The 18,778-nt window shown below is 40.9% G+C and overlaps 1 protein-coding gene across 5 annotated transcripts in view; it reads left to right on the top strand.

Moving 5' to 3' along the window:
• Positions 1-18,778, top strand: part of snx7 (sorting nexin 7) — a 119,453-nt gene that overhangs the window by 79,759 nt on the left and 20,916 nt on the right. For 3 of the 5 annotated variants that reach the window (XM_069939060.1, XM_069939057.1, XM_069939061.1), the window contains one exon: positions 7,116-8,973. The exons of 1 other annotated variant lie outside the window; for it this stretch is intronic. In XM_069939060.1, the coding sequence (XP_069795161.1) occupies positions 7,116-7,196 (81 nt within the window). In that variant the 3' untranslated portion in view covers positions 7,197-8,973. Of the gene's footprint in view, positions 1-7,115; positions 8,974-18,778 lie in introns of those variants that run through there. One more of the 5 variants, XR_011357923.1, reaches the window with a different exon arrangement.

Here is an 18,778-nt window from a genome sequence, read left to right as displayed (position 1 = left end):
GAAAAAATAATATTTGAAGATGTATTATATTTCTTTAAAAAGAAATAAAATATCCTGCTTCATAACAATCTTGCACAAATGTAATACCCTTTTGATCCCATAACTTCAGCTGATTATTAAGTGTAAAGGGGAAAAACTTATTTTGATACAAAGGAGTTTTTCCCTGAAATCTTACCTTGAGTACCTATAACTTTTTTTATACCGAAACTCCATTGTGTTTCAAAACAGGTAAATTATAACTACTCAATAACTTGGGGTTTCATCTATAAATAGACTGATCTATACTCTTCTCACCAATTTGAGATAATTCTATATTAGCCCATATCAAAGGTCTGTCCATTTCAAACATCCTATTAATAAATTTCAATTGTGCCACATCATAATAGTTTTGAAAATTATAGAGTTACAAACATCCTATTTCATATTTCAAAGTTATGTTTTGTAAAGATACCCTTACATTTTATCCTTCCATAAATATTTCTTCACCAGAGCATTTAAATCCTTAAAATAATTTTGAGGAATCTTACAAGGAATAGATTGAAATAAATACTGAATTCAAGGAAAAATATTCATTTTAATACAATTAACTATTCCTATTAATGCAATCAGTATATATTCCCATCAATTCAAATCATTTTTAATTTTAGACATTAACAGTAAATAATTAAATTCATATAAATGTCTTTAATTACTATCTGATCTGACCATTTGAATTTCACAATATGGTTGAAAGAAGAATAATCTGTTTCGGCTAATGACAATCTCATTCCTTTTCCCAATTTATTTTATAACCTGATATCTCACCATACTGTTCTAATCTGTTGTGTTGACACTTCAAATAATTCTGAGGTTCTGTTAAATATATCAAAACATCATCCACAAATAAATTAATTTTAAATTTATCAGATTTCACCTTAATACCTTTAATATTACTATCTTGTCTAAATTCAATAACTAATGCAAATCGAGCTGGTGGCAAAGGACAGCCTTGTCTAGTCCATGTAGTGAACATAAAAGGTAAAGTTAACTGCCCATTTGTCACAACTCTAGCAGTAGGAGTTCTATATAAAGCTTTAATTCAACCTATAAAAATTGGGCCAGATTTAAATTTCTATAAAACTTTAAATTAAAAAAAAACTCCACTCTATCAAAGGCTTTTTCTGCATCCAATGAAATAACCATTGCTAGGTTGGATCTCCCTCCCACCCCCCCGAGAAGTGTTAATCAAAGAAATCAACTTCACACTATTATCTGCCAAATAACGATTTTTAATTCCTTAAATTCTTCATAAATTTCTGGGGAGAAATCATCTTCTCCCGGGGCTTTATTGTTTTGAAATGACATCAAAACTCTCTTAAACTTCTATCTCAGATAAAGAATAAGATAACTAATTTTTCATCTGTATTTAACATAGGCAATTTAACTTGTTGTAAATATTCTTTTTAATTTTTCAGAGATTCTAATTGATACAATTTTTCATAAAAATTCTCAAAATTATCATTTATTTCCTGTGTTTTGTAGGTTGGTTCTTCGTTGCAATTATTGTTCTGGAAACTTGCTCAGCTTTTAACTGCCATGCTAATACTTCATGAGTTCTTTCACCTAATTCATAATACTTCTGTCATGTTCTCATTATATCCCTTTCTGCTCTCTAGGTTTGTATTGTATTGCCTCAATATTTTTGTTTCCAAAATAATTTTTTTACTCATCAATTTTTTCCACCCTCCTTCTCTAATTTCAATATTTCTGTTTCCAACTGATCTACCTCTTTCATGTTGTTTCTTTATTTTAGAAGTATAACGTATTATTTGACCTCTTAAATATGCCTTCATAGTGTCCCATATTGTAAACTTATTTATTACTGAATTACCATTAGTTTCTTGAAAGAAATGGTCCACTTTCTCATAAAATCACAAAAATCTTTCCTCTTTAATAATATTGTATTGGATCACCATCTATAATCTATATTATGTTCTTCCTCCATTGAAATTGAGAGAATTAGAGGTGAATGATCAGATAGAACTCGCGCTTGATATTCATTCAATTTTTTGAACTCTGGATTGAAGCTGTGCAGAGACTATAAACATATCTATTCATGAATATATTTTATGTCGAAAAGAATAAATGGATGAGTTCTCCATATATCTGTAAGTCCCATATCTTGAATTAAACCTAGTGTAGTTTTGGTTACTTTAGTTTTTATAATTTTATCACCTGATATATCTAATTTTGAATCAAAGGTGAAATTAAAGTCTGCTGCAAATAAAATTTTCCATTTAGCATTTGATAATTGCATAAATATATCTTGTATAAATCTTCCATCGTCTATATTAAGCTCATACACATTCATTAAAGTCCAGTGTTCTGAATAAATTTGACAATTGACCATTACGTACTTTCCTGCTGTATCTACAATTGTGTCTAATACTTTTACTGGTAAATTTTTATGTATTAATATTGCTGCACCCCTAGCTTTTGAATTAAATAAAGATGCCAATACCATTCCAACCCAATCCCTTTTTAATTTTTATGCTCTTTTTCTGTCAGATGTATTCTTTGTTTAAAAAAAAATCTACTTTTGCTTTTTTCATTTACATTAATAATTTTTTTCTGTTTTATTGGGTTCTGTATTCCATTGATATTAACACTAATAAAATTCAATTTTCCTGCCATCAGTTAACTTTATTAAATCTTTTGACCATCCATCCTTCTCCCACTCCTCCCATTCTCATAATATTAACAGCATACTTCATAATAGTCTTGATTAATCTAGGTGTATAAAGAAAAAGGAAAAAAAGAACACCGAATAAAGATAGAAACACTAACCCCCCCCCCCCCCCCCCCCCGCCCAGCACCTTTCTTTTGAATTTACATTTTTAGCTCACCATAAAATATGATCTCACAATGTTGGTATAACATCTTTAAAACCCTGATCTATTCAGGTTGTGGTCAAAACCACGCTAACACTCATGACTCCTCAGCAGTTAGCACCATACTCCCAACTAACTCATTTGAAATGCAATACAGTCTCCTGTTGCATTAAGTCCATACAGCAATGAGCTAATGAGCTCTCTGAACCCTTCTCCATTAACAATGGTGTGAAGCAAGGCTGTGTTCTCGCTCCAACCCTCTTTTCAATCTTCTTTGGCATGATGCTGAAACAAGCCATGAAAGACCTCAACAATGAAGACGCTGTTTACATCTGGTACCGCACGGATGGCAGTCTCTTCAATCTGAGGCGCCTGCAAGCTCACACCAAGACACAAGAGCAACTTCTCCGTGAACTACTCTTTGCAGACAATGCCCCTTTAGTTGCCCATTCAGAGCCAGCTCTTCAGCGCTTGACGTCCTGTTTTGTGGAAACTACCAAAATGTTTGACCTGGAAGTCAGCCTGAAGAAAACTGAGGTCCTCCATCAGCCAGCTCCCCACCATGACTACCAGCCCCCCCCCCTCCCCACATCTCCATCGGGCACACAAAACTCAAAACGGTCAACCAGTTTACCTATCTCGGCTGCACCATTTCAGCGGATGCAAGGATCGACAACGAGATAGACAACAGACTCGCCAAGGCAAATAGCGCCTTTGGAGGACTACACAAAAGAGTCTGGAAAAACAACCAACTGAAAAACTTCACAAAGATTAGCCTATACAGAGCCGTTGTCATACCCACACTCCTGTTCGGCTCCGAATCATGGGTCCTTTACCGGCATCACCTACGGCTCCTAGAACGCTTCCACCAGCGTTGTCTCTGCTCCATCCTCAACATTCATTGGAGCGACTTCATCTCCAACATCGAAGTACTCGAGATGGCAGAGGCCGACAGCATCGAATCCACGCTGCTGAAGATCCAACTGCGCTGGGTAGGTCACGTCTCCAGAATGGAGGACCATCGCCTTCCCAAGATCGTGTTATATGGCGAGCTCTACACAGGCCACCGAGATAGAGGTGCACTAAAGAAGAGGTACAAGGACTGCCTAAAGAAAACTCTTGGTGCCTGCCACATTGACCACCGCCAGTGGGCTGATATCGCCTCAAACCGTGCATCTTGGCGCCTCACAGTTCGGTGGGCAGCAACCTCCTTTGAAGAAGACCGCAGAGCCCACCTCACTCTCAAAAGACAAAGGAGGAAAACCCAACCCCAACCCACCAATTTTCCCTTGCAACCGCTGCAACCATGTCTGCCTGTCCCGCATCGGACTTGTCAGCCACAAATGAGCCTGCAGCTGACGTGGACTTTACCCCTCCATAAATCTTCATCTGCGAAGCCAAGCCAAAGAAATATATATAGATCACTTATAGGTTAAAACCCTCCTCCCCATTAAACTCTCTCAAAATGTTTTATTGTAGTAACAACTCAAACCATTCAGTGATATATTTCATTCAAGTGTCACCCACTGTTTGTCTCTCTCTTTCTGGCAATGAATCCTCAAATACCTTTGCTTCATTAGGCTCCATTTATATAAAAAAAACCTGTTCTTCCCATCTGGGACAAAAACCTTCATAACTGCTGGATACCTTAAGACAAAGGCATAACCTTTCTTCTGTAATACATTTTTAACTGCATTGAATTCTTTTCTCTTTTTCAACAAATCTAAACTTTTATATCAGGGTAAAATAAATTCTTATTTCCAGTATAAACCAATGGTGACTGTCTTTTGTTTGTTTAGCTGCCAGTTGTTACTTCGTGACAATGAAATTTAATCAGTATCAGATGAGGACTCTGATCTGGTTGTGGTTTCGGCCATAGTGCTCTATGACCTCTCTCAATCTCAATGTCTCCTTAAAATTCAGTTATGTCCAAAGATTGCAGAATCCAACGCTGTCAAAACGTTTTAATTTCTTGACCTTTATCACCTTCTTTAATTCCAACAATCTTTGTTATTCCTTCTAAAATTTTCTTATACGTCAATTTTTTGCATTAATTGATCTTTTATTTCAGCCCTTTCAGCTTGCATTTTCTTCATCTGTTCCTTAATGCCTTGAATCTCCAATTCATTCCCTTTAATTTTTTTCTTCTGCAACTTCAAATTTTCTGTCCACTTGCTGTATCATTTTTCCACCTGTTTTGTAAAAAAAATTATTTTCAACTATACCCTCTCCACATTTTTTTTTAAACTTCTTCCATTAATAACATCAAGGATTGCTGGAAATTCTCCATATTTTCATTTTGGCTGTAAATATATAGGAATCTTTCATTTTCCCCATCATTTTAGCCACAGTTCCTTGTTCAAAACTTATTTTTTGTCCTTCTTCTTGTCCACTGGAGCTAGAAGCCTCTATAAAGTCTTTTTTAATATTGCCTCAGTTTTTTGTGCTCTCTTCTTCACCCATAGCAGGCGACCATTGTCGGGGGAGACCCTGCACAGCAGTGTCCAAGGTCTCCCCAATTCCTGGCCTGTCTCCCTTGGGCAGTACCTTCCGCACAGTTTCTTGTATTGTTACAGCTGGTTTTTCTTTCTTTGGTGCCGTTTTAAATTATTCTCCAAGTCTTCCAACACTTCTTCTAATTTTCTTAACTTTTCAATTTTTTTTAACTTTTTTCAACTTTTTCGAGGAGAATAGGGATTTGCAGTCCAACCCCATGTCATCATGTGGCACACCCCCCAGATGATATAATAAACTTGACTGGAGTATATATGGGAATGTGTGCTTCCATGGCTAAGATGTGTAGAATATATTTTAAAAAATGGAATGTTATATGGCTAGGTTCATGGTGTTTTGTGTGCAGTTCTGATCATAATATCGGAAGTATAGAGTTGCACTGGAAAGAATGTGGAAGAATTTAGTTGTGAAGAGAAATTAGATAAGCTAGTTTTCCATGGAGTGAAGGAGGGTAAGGGGGACTGATAGAAGCATACAAGATTGAAAGGCAAAATAGGGTAAATAATCAGAATCCTTTTCCCATTGTAGGGGTATCAATTTTTTTTTAAATTTAGACATACAGCACAGTAACAGGCCATTTTGGCCCACGAGCCCATGCCACCTAATTTACCTACACCCGCGGTACGTTTCGTACGGTGGGAGGAAACTGGGGAGCACCCGGAGAAAACCTACACATACAGGTACACGATCCTTTATCCAGAACCCTTGGGAGACAGTGTGTTCCGAATTTTGGATTTTTCCAGATTTCGGAAAGCCCACCTGAATTGTGCTGCCCTATCCACCCCCACTCCCTTCCAGTCGCCCGGCCGCCGGTCCCCACTTGCCGGATTTTGAAGCTTTCCAGATTTTAGATGTCCAGATAAAGGATCGTGTACCCGTACATGGGGAGAACGTGCAAACTCCTTGTGGACAATACCGGATTCAAACTCTGGTTGCTGGTTCTGTAACAGCGTTGGGCTAACTGTTCCCCCCCCCCCCCCCCCAAGAGGCCAGAGGTTTGAGGTGATGAGAAAGAGATTTAAATGGAATTGGAGGGGAAGTTTTTTTTAAAAATGGAGTGTTAGAATGCTATGCCAGGGCTAGAATCGGATAAAATAACTTTTTAAGAGGGTATTAGTGTACATGGGCAAAATGGTAGGCATGGGCTAAAAGCCCATTTCGGTGCTGTATGATTCTTCTCTATAATAGTGATTGTGCAATGTTAGCCAAACACTGTTTATAGCATATGACTATAATTTTTTTAAAGAGGAAAGTAGTTAATAATTGCTCTCTTTCTTCAATAACTCATCATCTGGAGTAAACTTTAATGCAGTGATTATATTGATGGTGTTGATGAAACTCATTTTGCAGTGACATAATGTGTTTGGTGACAGAACTGCTGGACGAGCAAAGATGGCCAGATTAACCCTGCTGTATAGGTCAAACATTGAACTTGACCAGTTTTACATCTGTAGACTAGATTAGATGTTTTAAATTATTTCTGAGATAAATTAATATTTAGATGTATAAAGCATTTATCCTAATTTTCTATGATGAATAATCAGATTCTTCTCATTAGTTTTGATAAGTATGAAAACAAAAATTAACATTTGGGTGTAAGGATTCTCATTTGAAATATTGTCTTATCTGATCTCTTCATAGATCTTGAAAGACCTAAAGTGTGTCCATCTTTTTTGATTTGTTTTGGGAAAGAAGTTATCAATTCCATATTAAATGTGTTTTGTCTTTTAGTGTTTAGCTACATGGGAGTCTTTTCTGGCCCTGCATCAGGCCGAGATCAAGATGGAAGAGAATAGCAAAAGCAATGAATAGAACCAAAGCTGCAATTTAGACGACCTGCTCTCACCAAAAGTGCTGTGTGTATTTACAGACAAATTCTAGGGTCTGGTTTAGATCCTTTTAACCTCTGATGGAAGAACATTATTCGTTGTTTGCAATTTTAATTATTTTGGTGACTTGAATATTCGGCATTCCAAAGATTAAGCCAATCAATTAAATCATCAAACTTAAACCTCAGGTCAGGCTAAGTTAATGCTTTTGCAAATTTAGCTTTCCACACACCTGCATGTTTTCGTGATCAATTACCATAAAATGAACTTGACTGCCTTAAGTGAATTGTGTCTTAATAGAATTACCTTCTCATAATACATTTTTCATCTATCCTTTCCCTGGTTGTTGAAGTCTATGGATGATTTTAGGTGCCAGTAATCGACTTTCAATTGGTGTGTTACAGTTCTACTATTGGAATTCAGAAATTGGTGCTGGCTTTGAGGTTTATTATGTATTACTATTCTATTGGTCGCCTGTCTTTGGGATGAATTTGATCCTTGATAGCCCAAAACAGGGACTAAGTAGCAGACATTTTAAATTTTTGACCTTTCTTCTAGAACCTTCTCCAGCTCAATACCTTCTGTATTCTTGACTTTATCTCTATTTTGTAATAATGTCAAAAGCCCAATTTTGTATCTAATTGTTGTAATATGGTAATATTTTCTAATTCATATTGCAGCTCTGTCTTGCTCTGGACAATTTTACTCATGCTGAAACACAGCAAGATTAATTTTGCGAATAATTAAAACAGCCAGAGAATTTCTAATCCCTTGGTAACTATTATATTATTAAGAAGGAATATTATTTGAAATATAGCCATGAATCCTGGGTTAAAATGGGTTTGCCCTCTTGCAAGTAAACTTGTTCTGCTCCCCAAAAGCACGAACATTCCATCTCAAAATCAGAAGGAATATTCCCCTCGAGATTTAACTATTGTAATATAAAGTTTAATTATGCTATTTTAGTGATTAAAATTAGATTTCTCGAAAGAATAGAATGCTCACTTTTAAAGAGGGAACTAATTATGTTCAAACTATAGTGTTCTACTTACATTGTGTATTCTATCAAATGTATAACCCTTGAAAATTGCACATTTTATGCAAGTATATTTGTAGACGCTAGATATGAGCTTTTGAAGAGAAAAACTATTTTAGTCCCACCCAATTCTAGTTTTTTTGTCACAGAATATGCCTTTTAATGATTATATTCATTACTTGAAGATAAATGTATTAATTAGGTCATTTAAAAAGGTATTATTTGAGCTTATGAAGAACATTACTCCATAGTTTGGACAATCTTCATCCATGGACAGCATTTCTTTGAAATGGTACTCTCTTAGAATAGTTGTATTAATAGTGAAAGATACCAATTTAAATAAAGCACCAGAAATGTACTGGCATTTTAAATTACTTCATTTTTTTAATGACTGACCGTCTTTAATTATGTTTAAATTATCTCTAAACCCTACTTTTATTTCATTTAAATTTAACGTTTTTAATGATTTCCAAAATACTACATTTAAACCCACTACAAATGGACGTTCTCTATACCAAAAATAAAAGGTTTTATGTTAAAAGGTTGTAATGTACATAATATTTTTTTCCTATAAAATATGCAAATGGTTCTGTTGGGGTCAAATAGTCACGTGGTAAGTAAGCGCTTTACTTGATGTATTCACCCCGAAATGCAGAGTTCAAATCTTTTAGTGTATCTTTCAAATGTAGAGAAAGAGTAAATAAATATGTACAAGTCAAAATAATTGTTCCTAATTATTTCACCATTAAAAGGGCCTCTTACAGAAAGTTAATGAGAGCATCTAACAGACTAAATGCAGTTTCACTTGATCTATTAACAGAATTTATGATCAAAGGAAAATTGGATCTTTTTCTGGTTGGCAAGAGATGACCAGGTGTGTCTCGGGAATATGATACTGAGGCTTCAACCATTGACAAATATCTTAAAATGTTTGCTAATACTATAAGGAGATGACACCTGGAAGTTTTCAGTTAGTACAAACCGGTTGAGAGAGTGGGCTAAGAGTACAATTTGAAAAATGTTCAATCCAAAGTGGACAAATACCTTACTGTCTAAATAGTAGTGAAACACTGAAGTCTGCAGACACTATGATTGAGTAAAAACATAATGCTGGACATAAACAATGTTTCAGGCATGAACCCTACATCAAGGTACTTGTCTGCAGACTTTAGTGGTTCACTTCTGTCAACTGTTCTATCTTGTTCCCTAAAAGAAGATCCTGTATTGCACTCATTAATAGGCTTCTTCGGGTGGACTCTCAGCTAAGAATGTGCCTGAAAAAGAAGTGGTCCTTTGAATTGTCGTTCTGATGTCAGCGCTAAAAGCGCAGTGCTGGCCACCTGAAGGGAAAGCTGCACCGACCAGGATGTGCATCTGAGCGTACTCTGGCTCCTGTACCTTAGGCTGTCAGATTTGGGATGGCTGGCTGTCAGAGCTGGGACAGCCAGTGTGGGCTATCAGTGCGGGGACATCCCACGTGGGATGACCCCACACTGATCGCCTTGCCCCCCTGTGGGAGAGAAGGGGGCTGGAGCGACCGGCGGGGGAGAAGGGGGCTGGAGCAGCCGGCAGGAGCGTACGTCACAGTGTGGTGAAGGACTACCTGTCCAACTGTGGGCAGCTTTTCAATGACAGGAGGTGCACACCGTTATGCAGGGATACCATCCACTACCTCTTCTCCATCCCCAATGGGATTCTACTGAACACGTGTGTCTGTGATGGGGTGGAAAGGCCCTTCTGCGAAGTAGTTAAGGAGAACATTCAGAAATTCTGTTCCATCAGCAGCCACTTAGTCCTGACACCCAGTCCAGACTCAGATGAAAATTATAAATATGACGATTATGAAATGAACAGGACGGATTTAAGGCCACAGCAAAGTGACTGGGCATCCAGCCTCTCTGCAATACACACGTGCGGCCACCTCGTTCTCGTCCTGCTCCCAGGTTTGTGGCTTCTATAATGCTTTGTGCAAACAATTATTGCAGGTTTGGATTTCCATCCTCCCCCCCCCCCCCCCCCCCATAGTCTCTGCTCTCTTTCTACACACAAACACACCCACACCTTGTCTCAGTATTTACAGAACTGCGGGTGCAGAGCGAACGAGATCATTTTAACTCAGATTTACTTTTTCTGTGACATTATCAGACTAAGGCACGAGCACCCTGACATGTACAAATTACTACAATCTGGCTCGGCTCGAACAATAATAAAGCACAGCATTTCACGTACAGGTGGTTGCATTGATATTTAACCTGCATTTGAACGGTCGAGAAAGCCTGCAGATTTGTGCAAAGACCTTCGTATAAAAGGTGGTCCATGTGTTGACACTATTTATGATTTTACTGCAAATGCATTTTCAAAATAAATTCGGGTGACAGCTTCTCGTGCTCACTCGCCAGCCGCTCCAGCCCCCTTCTCCCCCACTGTCCGCTCCAAACCCCTTCTCCCCTACTGGCCGCTCCAGCCCTGCAGTCCCCGAGCTGACAGCCCAGCCAGCTGCCCCTAACCTGACGTCCTGCGCCAGGGGAAGGGGCAGCTGGGAGAGGAGCTGTCAGGCGCTCGCCAACTGACTGTCATCCTGAATGCAGCCACTTACAGGCGGCTGCATTCAGATAGCTGGGGAGGCCACTGTGCTGCAGCGATTATCCCTCTCGGAGGAGGTTTACAAAGTTTGCCTTGCAGGCACCTCCTGCATATTCACGTGGCCTCCCAACAGCCGCATATTTACAAACGGGGCAATTGGCCACCTGAAAGTGCCTAATGTCATACCTTTCTTATTTCTCATTTCCACCCATTTTACCTCCGTAGACAAGCCCTCTGAGCTGATCTGTCTGAGCACGGCAGCAATATTTTCACTGATGACAATGCCACTCCTCTCCTTTTGATCCCTCCTGCTCAATCACATTTGAAACAATAGAACCCTGGAACATTGAGCTGCCAGTCCTGCCCCTCCTGCAACTAAGTTTCACTAATAGCCACAATGTCATAATTCCACATGCCTTTCCCACAATACTCTGTGCTTTGAAATAGATGCACTGGAGAAGATTATTTCTACCATACACAATACTTTGATTTGTTTTTATATGTAGCCTTAACCTCACTACCACGTGAGATATGTAGCAATTCTAAGATTACAATCCTGGGGTTCCTGTCTCAACTCCACACCTAAACTCTCTTTGCAGGACCTCATCACCCTTCCTACCTACGTGATTGGTCCCGACATGGGCATTTGGCTGCTCAGTCTCCCTCCTGAGAATGCTGTGAATTTGATCTGACATCTGGATCCTGGCACCTGGGAAGCCACATAGCTTCCTGGATTATCTATGTAGATGCTGTCTGACCTCCTGTACTTGGGTCATTTTCTGCTCTTAATTTTGAAGGGAGAACACCTGAGAAATGTAAAACAATGTCCGTATTGACATTTGAAAAGTATGAATTTATAGTTTGACTTCAAAGTGCTAGTCTGAGATCGCAGTTTGCTCCATAAATATTGCCCTGCTGCTCCAAGTATCACAATGTTTTACTTCAAACTGAGCTGACAAGCTGTGTAAACATGAGCAGTCATCGTCGGAGGGGGCTGAGTCAGAATGGTAAGGTTTTGTCTCAACAGGCTTCGGCGAGAACAGCTGGAGGTGAAGGATAGTAGGAGTTGAAGAAAGAAAGTAACAAAAATGTGTTCAGCAGGTAGGTTTTAGATATCATATTTTGTTTCACTAGTCATAGTGGGAATGACAGCCAAGGTAGCAGAATCCCTAATGACTTCATATAACCATTTACAGCACAGAAACAGGCCAGTATAGCCCTATTAGTCCGTGCCAAACATGATCTCCCATTTAGTCCCACCGACCCACATTTAGCCCATAACCATTTCCCTTTGTGTTTCCCTTAAACTTTCCCCTTTTTCTCTCAATCCTTGCCCTCTTATTTGAATCTTCCCCCACTCTTAGTGGAGAAAGCCTGTCCATATTGACTCTACCCAATCCCCTTAAAAGTCACCCCTCAATCTTCTAGACTTCAGAAAATAAAGTTCCAGCCTGCTCAACCTTTCCCTGTAACTGACACGCTGAAACCCCAGCAATATTCTCATAAACCTCCTCTGCACCTTTCTATACTGTTTATATGCTTCCTGTAATTCAGCAGCCAAAACTGCACACAATATTTCAACATAACATCCCAACTCCTATATTCAATACTCTGATTTATGAAATGCAACGTACTAAGTGCCTTCTTCACCACCCTATCCACATGTGATTCAACTTTCAGAAAATTATGTACCATGACGCCTAAATCCCTTTGTTCCACTGCACTTCTCAATTGTGTTCCATTTAATGTATATGTCCTTTTTTGATTAGTCCTACCAAAATGTAGCACCTCACACTTATCAGGATTAAACTCCATCTGCCATCTTTCATCCCACTCTTCTAACTGTCCTGTATCACCCTGTAAGCTTTGATAATCTTCCTCACTGTCCACAACACCGCCAAACTTTGTATCATTTCCAAATGTACTAATTCAATTAATATATGTGACAAACAGTAGTTTATGCAGTACCGATCCCTGAGGCACTCCACTCTATGCCAGCCTCCAATTCAACAAACAATTTTCCACCACTACTCTCTGGCATCTCCCATCCAACCATTGTTGAATCCATTTCACTACTTCATCATTAATACCTAATGCTTCTATCTTCCTTACTAATCTCTTGTGAGGAACCTTATCAAAAGTTCAAATAGACAACAACCACCGCCTCCCCCCTCATCAACCTTTTTAAGTAATTTTCTCAAAAAACTCAAGATTTTTTTTAGACATGATCTACTGTTAAGAGCCCAGAGGACCCCAAAACCCAGCAGCAATAGATATTCACCAAGACAAATGGTTACTTAAACAGAAGTTACTTTTAATTATCTTTAAACATGAAAACAGAATCACACTTTAACTTAACTAACCTAACTTAACCCCCTTCTAATTCAAAGCACACATGTATATAATGTGTGTGTGTGTAAGTTCAGAAAAGTTATTTGGTTCACTGTCCAATCTCATTTCTCATTCCTTCAAGTTCACTGGTTGCAGGCAATTCTTATACTGTGCACAGAATTTAACATTTATAAAGTTCACCAGGCTTTGGTGCTTGAAAGGTAAATGTTTACCGCTCAGGAAGGTTCTTGTCAGTTTTCAGAGAGAGAGATTTGTTGTTCCAGGACATCCACAACTGATGTACTTTCATCAGCCACTCCAGTGTCTTGCTGACCAAACTTTCCCCCTCAGGGTTCTCCAGATGATAACCTCTTCCTTTCAGGTCACCACAGAGTTTATTTTTTCTCTTATTCCAAGTGAAACATTAGACAGCCAGTCCTCTCCTCTTGCATGAATCACAAGGACTTTGGCCAGACTGAACTAAACACACAACCCGTCTTCCAAATGGGGTTTCCACAAGCTTTCCAGCTTGTCCTGTTCCAGTCCCAGCTGCTGTTGCTGGATGTGACACTAGACGTGATCTGTGTCTCTGTCTGTCTGTCTGTCTGTCTGTCTGTCTGTCTGTCTGTCTGTCTCTCTCTCTCTCTCATTGAGAGAGAAAGCCTGTTTTACTCTCTCTGCTTGCAAAACCACATGACCCTCTTGGAACAGCAAGTTCCCCTCCAGACAGAATGTGGCTCCAACAAGATCTTTCATCTGTTGCCTTTTTGTAAACAAAAATCCATTAGTAAAGTCTCTTGGGCACTCTCCAAAACTTTTGCATTAGCAGAGCTCCAGTATTTTAAAATTGTTTAAAATTTCATCCATCTCCTCTGGCTTCTCTCAGAGCCTACCCCCCTCATCTTCAAGGGGTCCAATTTTATCCACCCAATTGGGTTCTTATGGTATGGCCATGAGTGTGGTCTTGAGGTGTCTGTGGAAGCACTCCACCAGCCTATTCGATTGTGGGTGAAAGGCTGTAGTGTGGTGTAGCTGAGCACCCCACAGACTTGTGAGGTCGAACCAGAGGCTGGAGGTGAATTGGGCCCCTCTGTCCGATGTGATGTGGGATGGTATGCTACCCAGGAGGAGATGAGGGCTCTGGCGCAGGAGGTCGTGGAAGTGTCTGCCATTGGGATTGCTTTTGGCCACCTGGTGAAGCAGTCGACCATTGTGAACAAGCAGCAGAACCCCTGGGATACTGGTAGGGGTCCCACATGTCTATGTGGTCGTGATAAAATATTAGCTCTATGGGCTCAAACTGATACAGTGAGGTCTTAGTGTGCTGCTACACCTTGGCTAATTGGCACTGCGTGCATGCCTTTGCTCACCTGCTGACTTGTTTTTGGAGACCATGCCACACATACTTGCTGGCCACCAGTTGGACTGTGGTCCTGATGGATAGCTCAGCCAGCTGTGGATGGAATAAAAAACCTGTGGTCTCCAAGCCGCGGGGAGGATAGGTCTGATCTGTCCAGTGGCCACATTGCACGGGAGGGTGGTGTTACCTGTGCCGACCAGCAAGTCCTGGAGTTGCAGTCCCGCAATGGCTCTCCTGTACTGGGGCATCTCCTCATCGTCTTGTTGGACCTTTGCCAGTGCCACTAAATCCACTCCCTTCGATAGTGCGTGGACAGTGCATCCACCACCATGTTGTCCTTGCCCGAGATGCGTTGCACATCCGTGCTGTAGTCAGAGATATATGACAGGTGATGCTGTTGGCGAGCTGACCAAGGGTCCGAGATTTTGGCCAGGGTGAAGGTCATGGGTTTGTGGTCAGTGAAGGCCATAAAAGTCCTGCCCTTGAGGAAGAGGTGGATAGCTAGGTACAGTGCCAGTAGCTCCCTGTTGAAAGTGCTGTACTTCAGTTCTGGTGGTCACAGATGCCAACTGAAGAAAGCTAGCGGCCACCAGATCCCTCTGATCTGCTGCTCCAGAACTCCACCGATCACAGTTCCTGAGGGGTCCAGCATCAGAATTTTTGGAGCATCCACCCTGGAGTGTGCCAAAAGAACGGTGGCCTCCTGTGTTTCCTTGGCCCCAATGAAGGACTCCACTGACTGTGTCCCATGTTGCATCCTTGGCTTTGTCTGCCATGAGGGTGAATAAGGGCTGCATGATTCTAGCCGCTGAGGGGATGAATCTGTGATAAAAGTTGATCATCATCACAAGCTCCTGCAGTCTCTTGGTTATGCTGGGTCTAGGAAACTTCTGGATGGCCTCCACATTGCTGGGTAGTGGTGTGGCCCCTTCCTTGGTTATCCTGTGGCCAAGGAAGTCAATCATCTCCAACCCGAACTGGCATTTGGCTGGGGGTGTTGATTATCAGTCCAAACTCACTCAGCCGGGTGTAGAGGTTGTGAAGGTGCACCAAGTGTTCTTGCCAGTCTTTGCTCACCACCAGGATGTCGTCGAGGTAGACGAAAGTGCCATCCAGGTCTCGGCCCACCGCGTCCATCAGCCGCTGGAAGGTTTGCATGGCATTCCTCAGCCTGAATGGCATGCATAGGAATTCAAACAAGCCAAACGGAATGACGTTAGCGATCTTGGGGATGTCGTCAGCTTGTACGGAGATCTGATGGTCTCCCTGCACGAGGTCCACTTTATAAAAAATCATTGCCCAATGCAGGTTGGCTGAAAAGTCTTGTATGTGCAGCACAGGGTAACGATCCAGGGTAGTGGCCTTGTTAAGCCGGCGGTAGTCACCCTGTGGTCTGCAAACACCAGTGGCTTTGGGCACCATGTGCAGGGGAGAAGCCCATGGGCTGTCTGGCCACCATACTATGCCCAGTTCTCCCAGCTTTTTGATATCCTCCTTAGCTAGTGGGAGCATGTCCAGGGGAAGTTGTCTGGCTCTTGCATGGTGCGGTGGGCCCTGGGTCAGGATGTGATGTCACGCTCAGTGTCTAGGCATCTCTGAGGTGAACTGGTGGCGGGGGGGGGGGGGGTAATCATTCTCAGGAACTAAGTGAGGATGGGTCATCAGCAACAGGAGCCCCTGGATGAAATTGGCCACCCGGCTCACTGTGTCCTGGTAGTACCAGGTGGACTCGGTTGTGATCAGCTGGATCTGAAACTGTGCCTCAACCTGGTCGAACCAGGAGCAGGGCCAATTGTTCATAATCTATATCAATGATCTGGACGATGATGCGGTCAATTGGATTAGTTAGTTTGCAGATGACAGTAAGATTGGAGGTGTTGTGGTCAGCGAAGAAGTTTTTCAAAGCTTGCAGAAAGATCTGGACACGCTGGTAAAGTGGGTTGAAAAATGGCAGTGTGAGGTGTTGCATTTTGGAAGGATGAACCAGGAAATTACTTACACTGTAATGGTAGGGCATGAAGGACTAAGGTAGAACAGAGGGATCTGGGAATAGATACATAATTCCCTGAAAGTGGCATCACGTGTGGATAGGGTTGTAAAGAGAGCTTTTGGCACATTTGCCTTCATAAATTAAAGTATTAAGTACAGGAGTTTGGATGTAATGTTAAAGTTGTATAAGACATTAGTGAAGCAAATTTTGGAGTATTGTGTGAAGTTTTGGTCACCTAACTACAGGAAAGATATCAATAAGATTGAAAGAGTGCAGAGAAGGTTTACTAGGATGATGCCTGGACTTCAGGGACTGAGTTACAGGGAAAGGTTAAACAGTTTAGGGCCTTATTCCTTGAAGCATAGAAGAATGAGGGGAGATTTAATAGAAGTATTTAAAATTATGAGTGGGATAGACAGAATAAATGTAGACAAGTCTTTTTCATTGGGGGGTGGGATTCAAACAAGAGGACGTGGATTAAGGTGAACATGAGGGGGATCTTAATTACTCAGACTGGTGGGAGTGTAGAATGACCATCCAGCTAAAGTGGTAGATGTGGGCTCGATTTTAATATTTAAAGGAAATTTGGACAGTTATATGGATGGGAGCAGTATGGAGGGCTTTGGACTGAGACCAAATCAGTGTGTCTGAAGAAGAAAAATTGTTTCGGCACAGACGAGAGTGGCTGAGGTAGCCTAGTTCTGTGCTGTAGTGTTCTATGATTGTAAAAACAACTGGAGACCTATTTGAACTTGTGAAGAAACATTCAAATAACAGATATGTGCTTTTTGGACCAATTTTTGTGTCAACTTTGGGAGGACGTCAACTTTTACTTGGGTCATACTTTGACCACGATAAATACCTGCGTAGTTCAAGCTGATGGCAGCTCGGCTAGCTGGAACCAAATGATAAGTCTGTGCTCGGGGCATCAGGAGGTCAGATGGGTGGGTGGCCAGGTCATCAGGTGCTCTGTTGGACAGGTGGCTAGAGCCCATGGTTGAGGCATCGGGAGCTCCGGTGGCCGGGGCGAGGATTTACTGTTGGGGAGTTGGGAGTTTGGATGGGCAGGTGGCCAAAGCAAGGATCTGCTGTCAGGGCATTGGGAGTTCCAGTGGGTGAGCGGCCAGGGCCAAAAATGGGCAGGGTTGACTATTAGATGCGTATATATACTGTAAAGTTTGAGAACCTGACCCCATAAATGAAAGTTGAATTTCCATTGTGACTTGAAGATACAGTACTTAAATTTGTGAATGCTGAAGATCAAGTAATATGAAATACACAACAGATAAGAATTTTAAAAATGATACAACATGGTAGAAGGTCCAACCCATGAACCCAATGCTGCCCAATTATGCAACCCCATAGATTTTCAAGGGTCAGAGGAAACTACATAGATCATTGAATGGACATACAAACTCCTTACAGCTCTTTGCATGATAGGATGAGTGGGATGAAACTGGAGCCCTCATGGAAAATCCATGCAGACTGTGGGATTTGAATCCATATCCTGATTCCTGGTGATGTAAAGGTGATGTGCTAACTGCCTCGTCAACCATGCCACTTCATGAAGAATGGCCGCATGAAGAATCAGTGACGTGGAAAACAAACTCTCCACAAATAAGTTACCATTCACAGGTACGACTCTGAGCTTGATTGTTAGATCCTGCAATTACATGTTTGTGGCCACCACCACTATCCAATGAAGGTAAACTTGAGAAATGCCTCATTTTCCTTCTTGGCACATTGCAGCATTCAGGACTCACCATCACCTCAACAATTTCAGACATTTCCTGCTCTATTTGCATCCAAACTGCTCAGTTGTGCCACAGGTTATCCATCGGTAATGTTAAAACTCAGTCTTGCTCCAAGGTCTCAAAATGGCCTAAGCCAAAAATTGAATGCTTTGATAATGCAATGTTCAGTTTCATAGAACCTCCGCATAGAAACCCAGTCTTTCAGTCCACCTGGTTTGTGTAGTGAGTGATAACTGTGCCTTGACCTGCATTAGGAAAGGTAAAGGTATGCAGGTCTAATCAAGCATGCCTTGATTTAACTCCTCCTCCCCCTTCCTTTTAAAAAAAAATTGGGCACCTACCTGCTTTTTGCTCAAACCTCAATAAAGGGCTCAGGCCCACAATGTTTGTCATGCATCTTTGTTTCCGATGAACACTATGTCACCTGCAAAATTTCTACAGTATTTTTGTGTATTAAATTATAACTGAATCCACCATCTTTTATTGGGAAACTTACCTGTCAAATGCCAAA

This window comes from Narcine bancroftii, chromosome 5 (assembly GCF_036971445.1).
Source record: "Narcine bancroftii isolate sNarBan1 chromosome 5, sNarBan1.hap1, whole genome shotgun sequence".
NCBI classification, from domain to species: domain Eukaryota; kingdom Metazoa; phylum Chordata; class Chondrichthyes; order Torpediniformes; family Narcinidae; genus Narcine; species Narcine bancroftii.
This window is presented reverse-complemented; position numbering and strand designations above follow the sequence as displayed.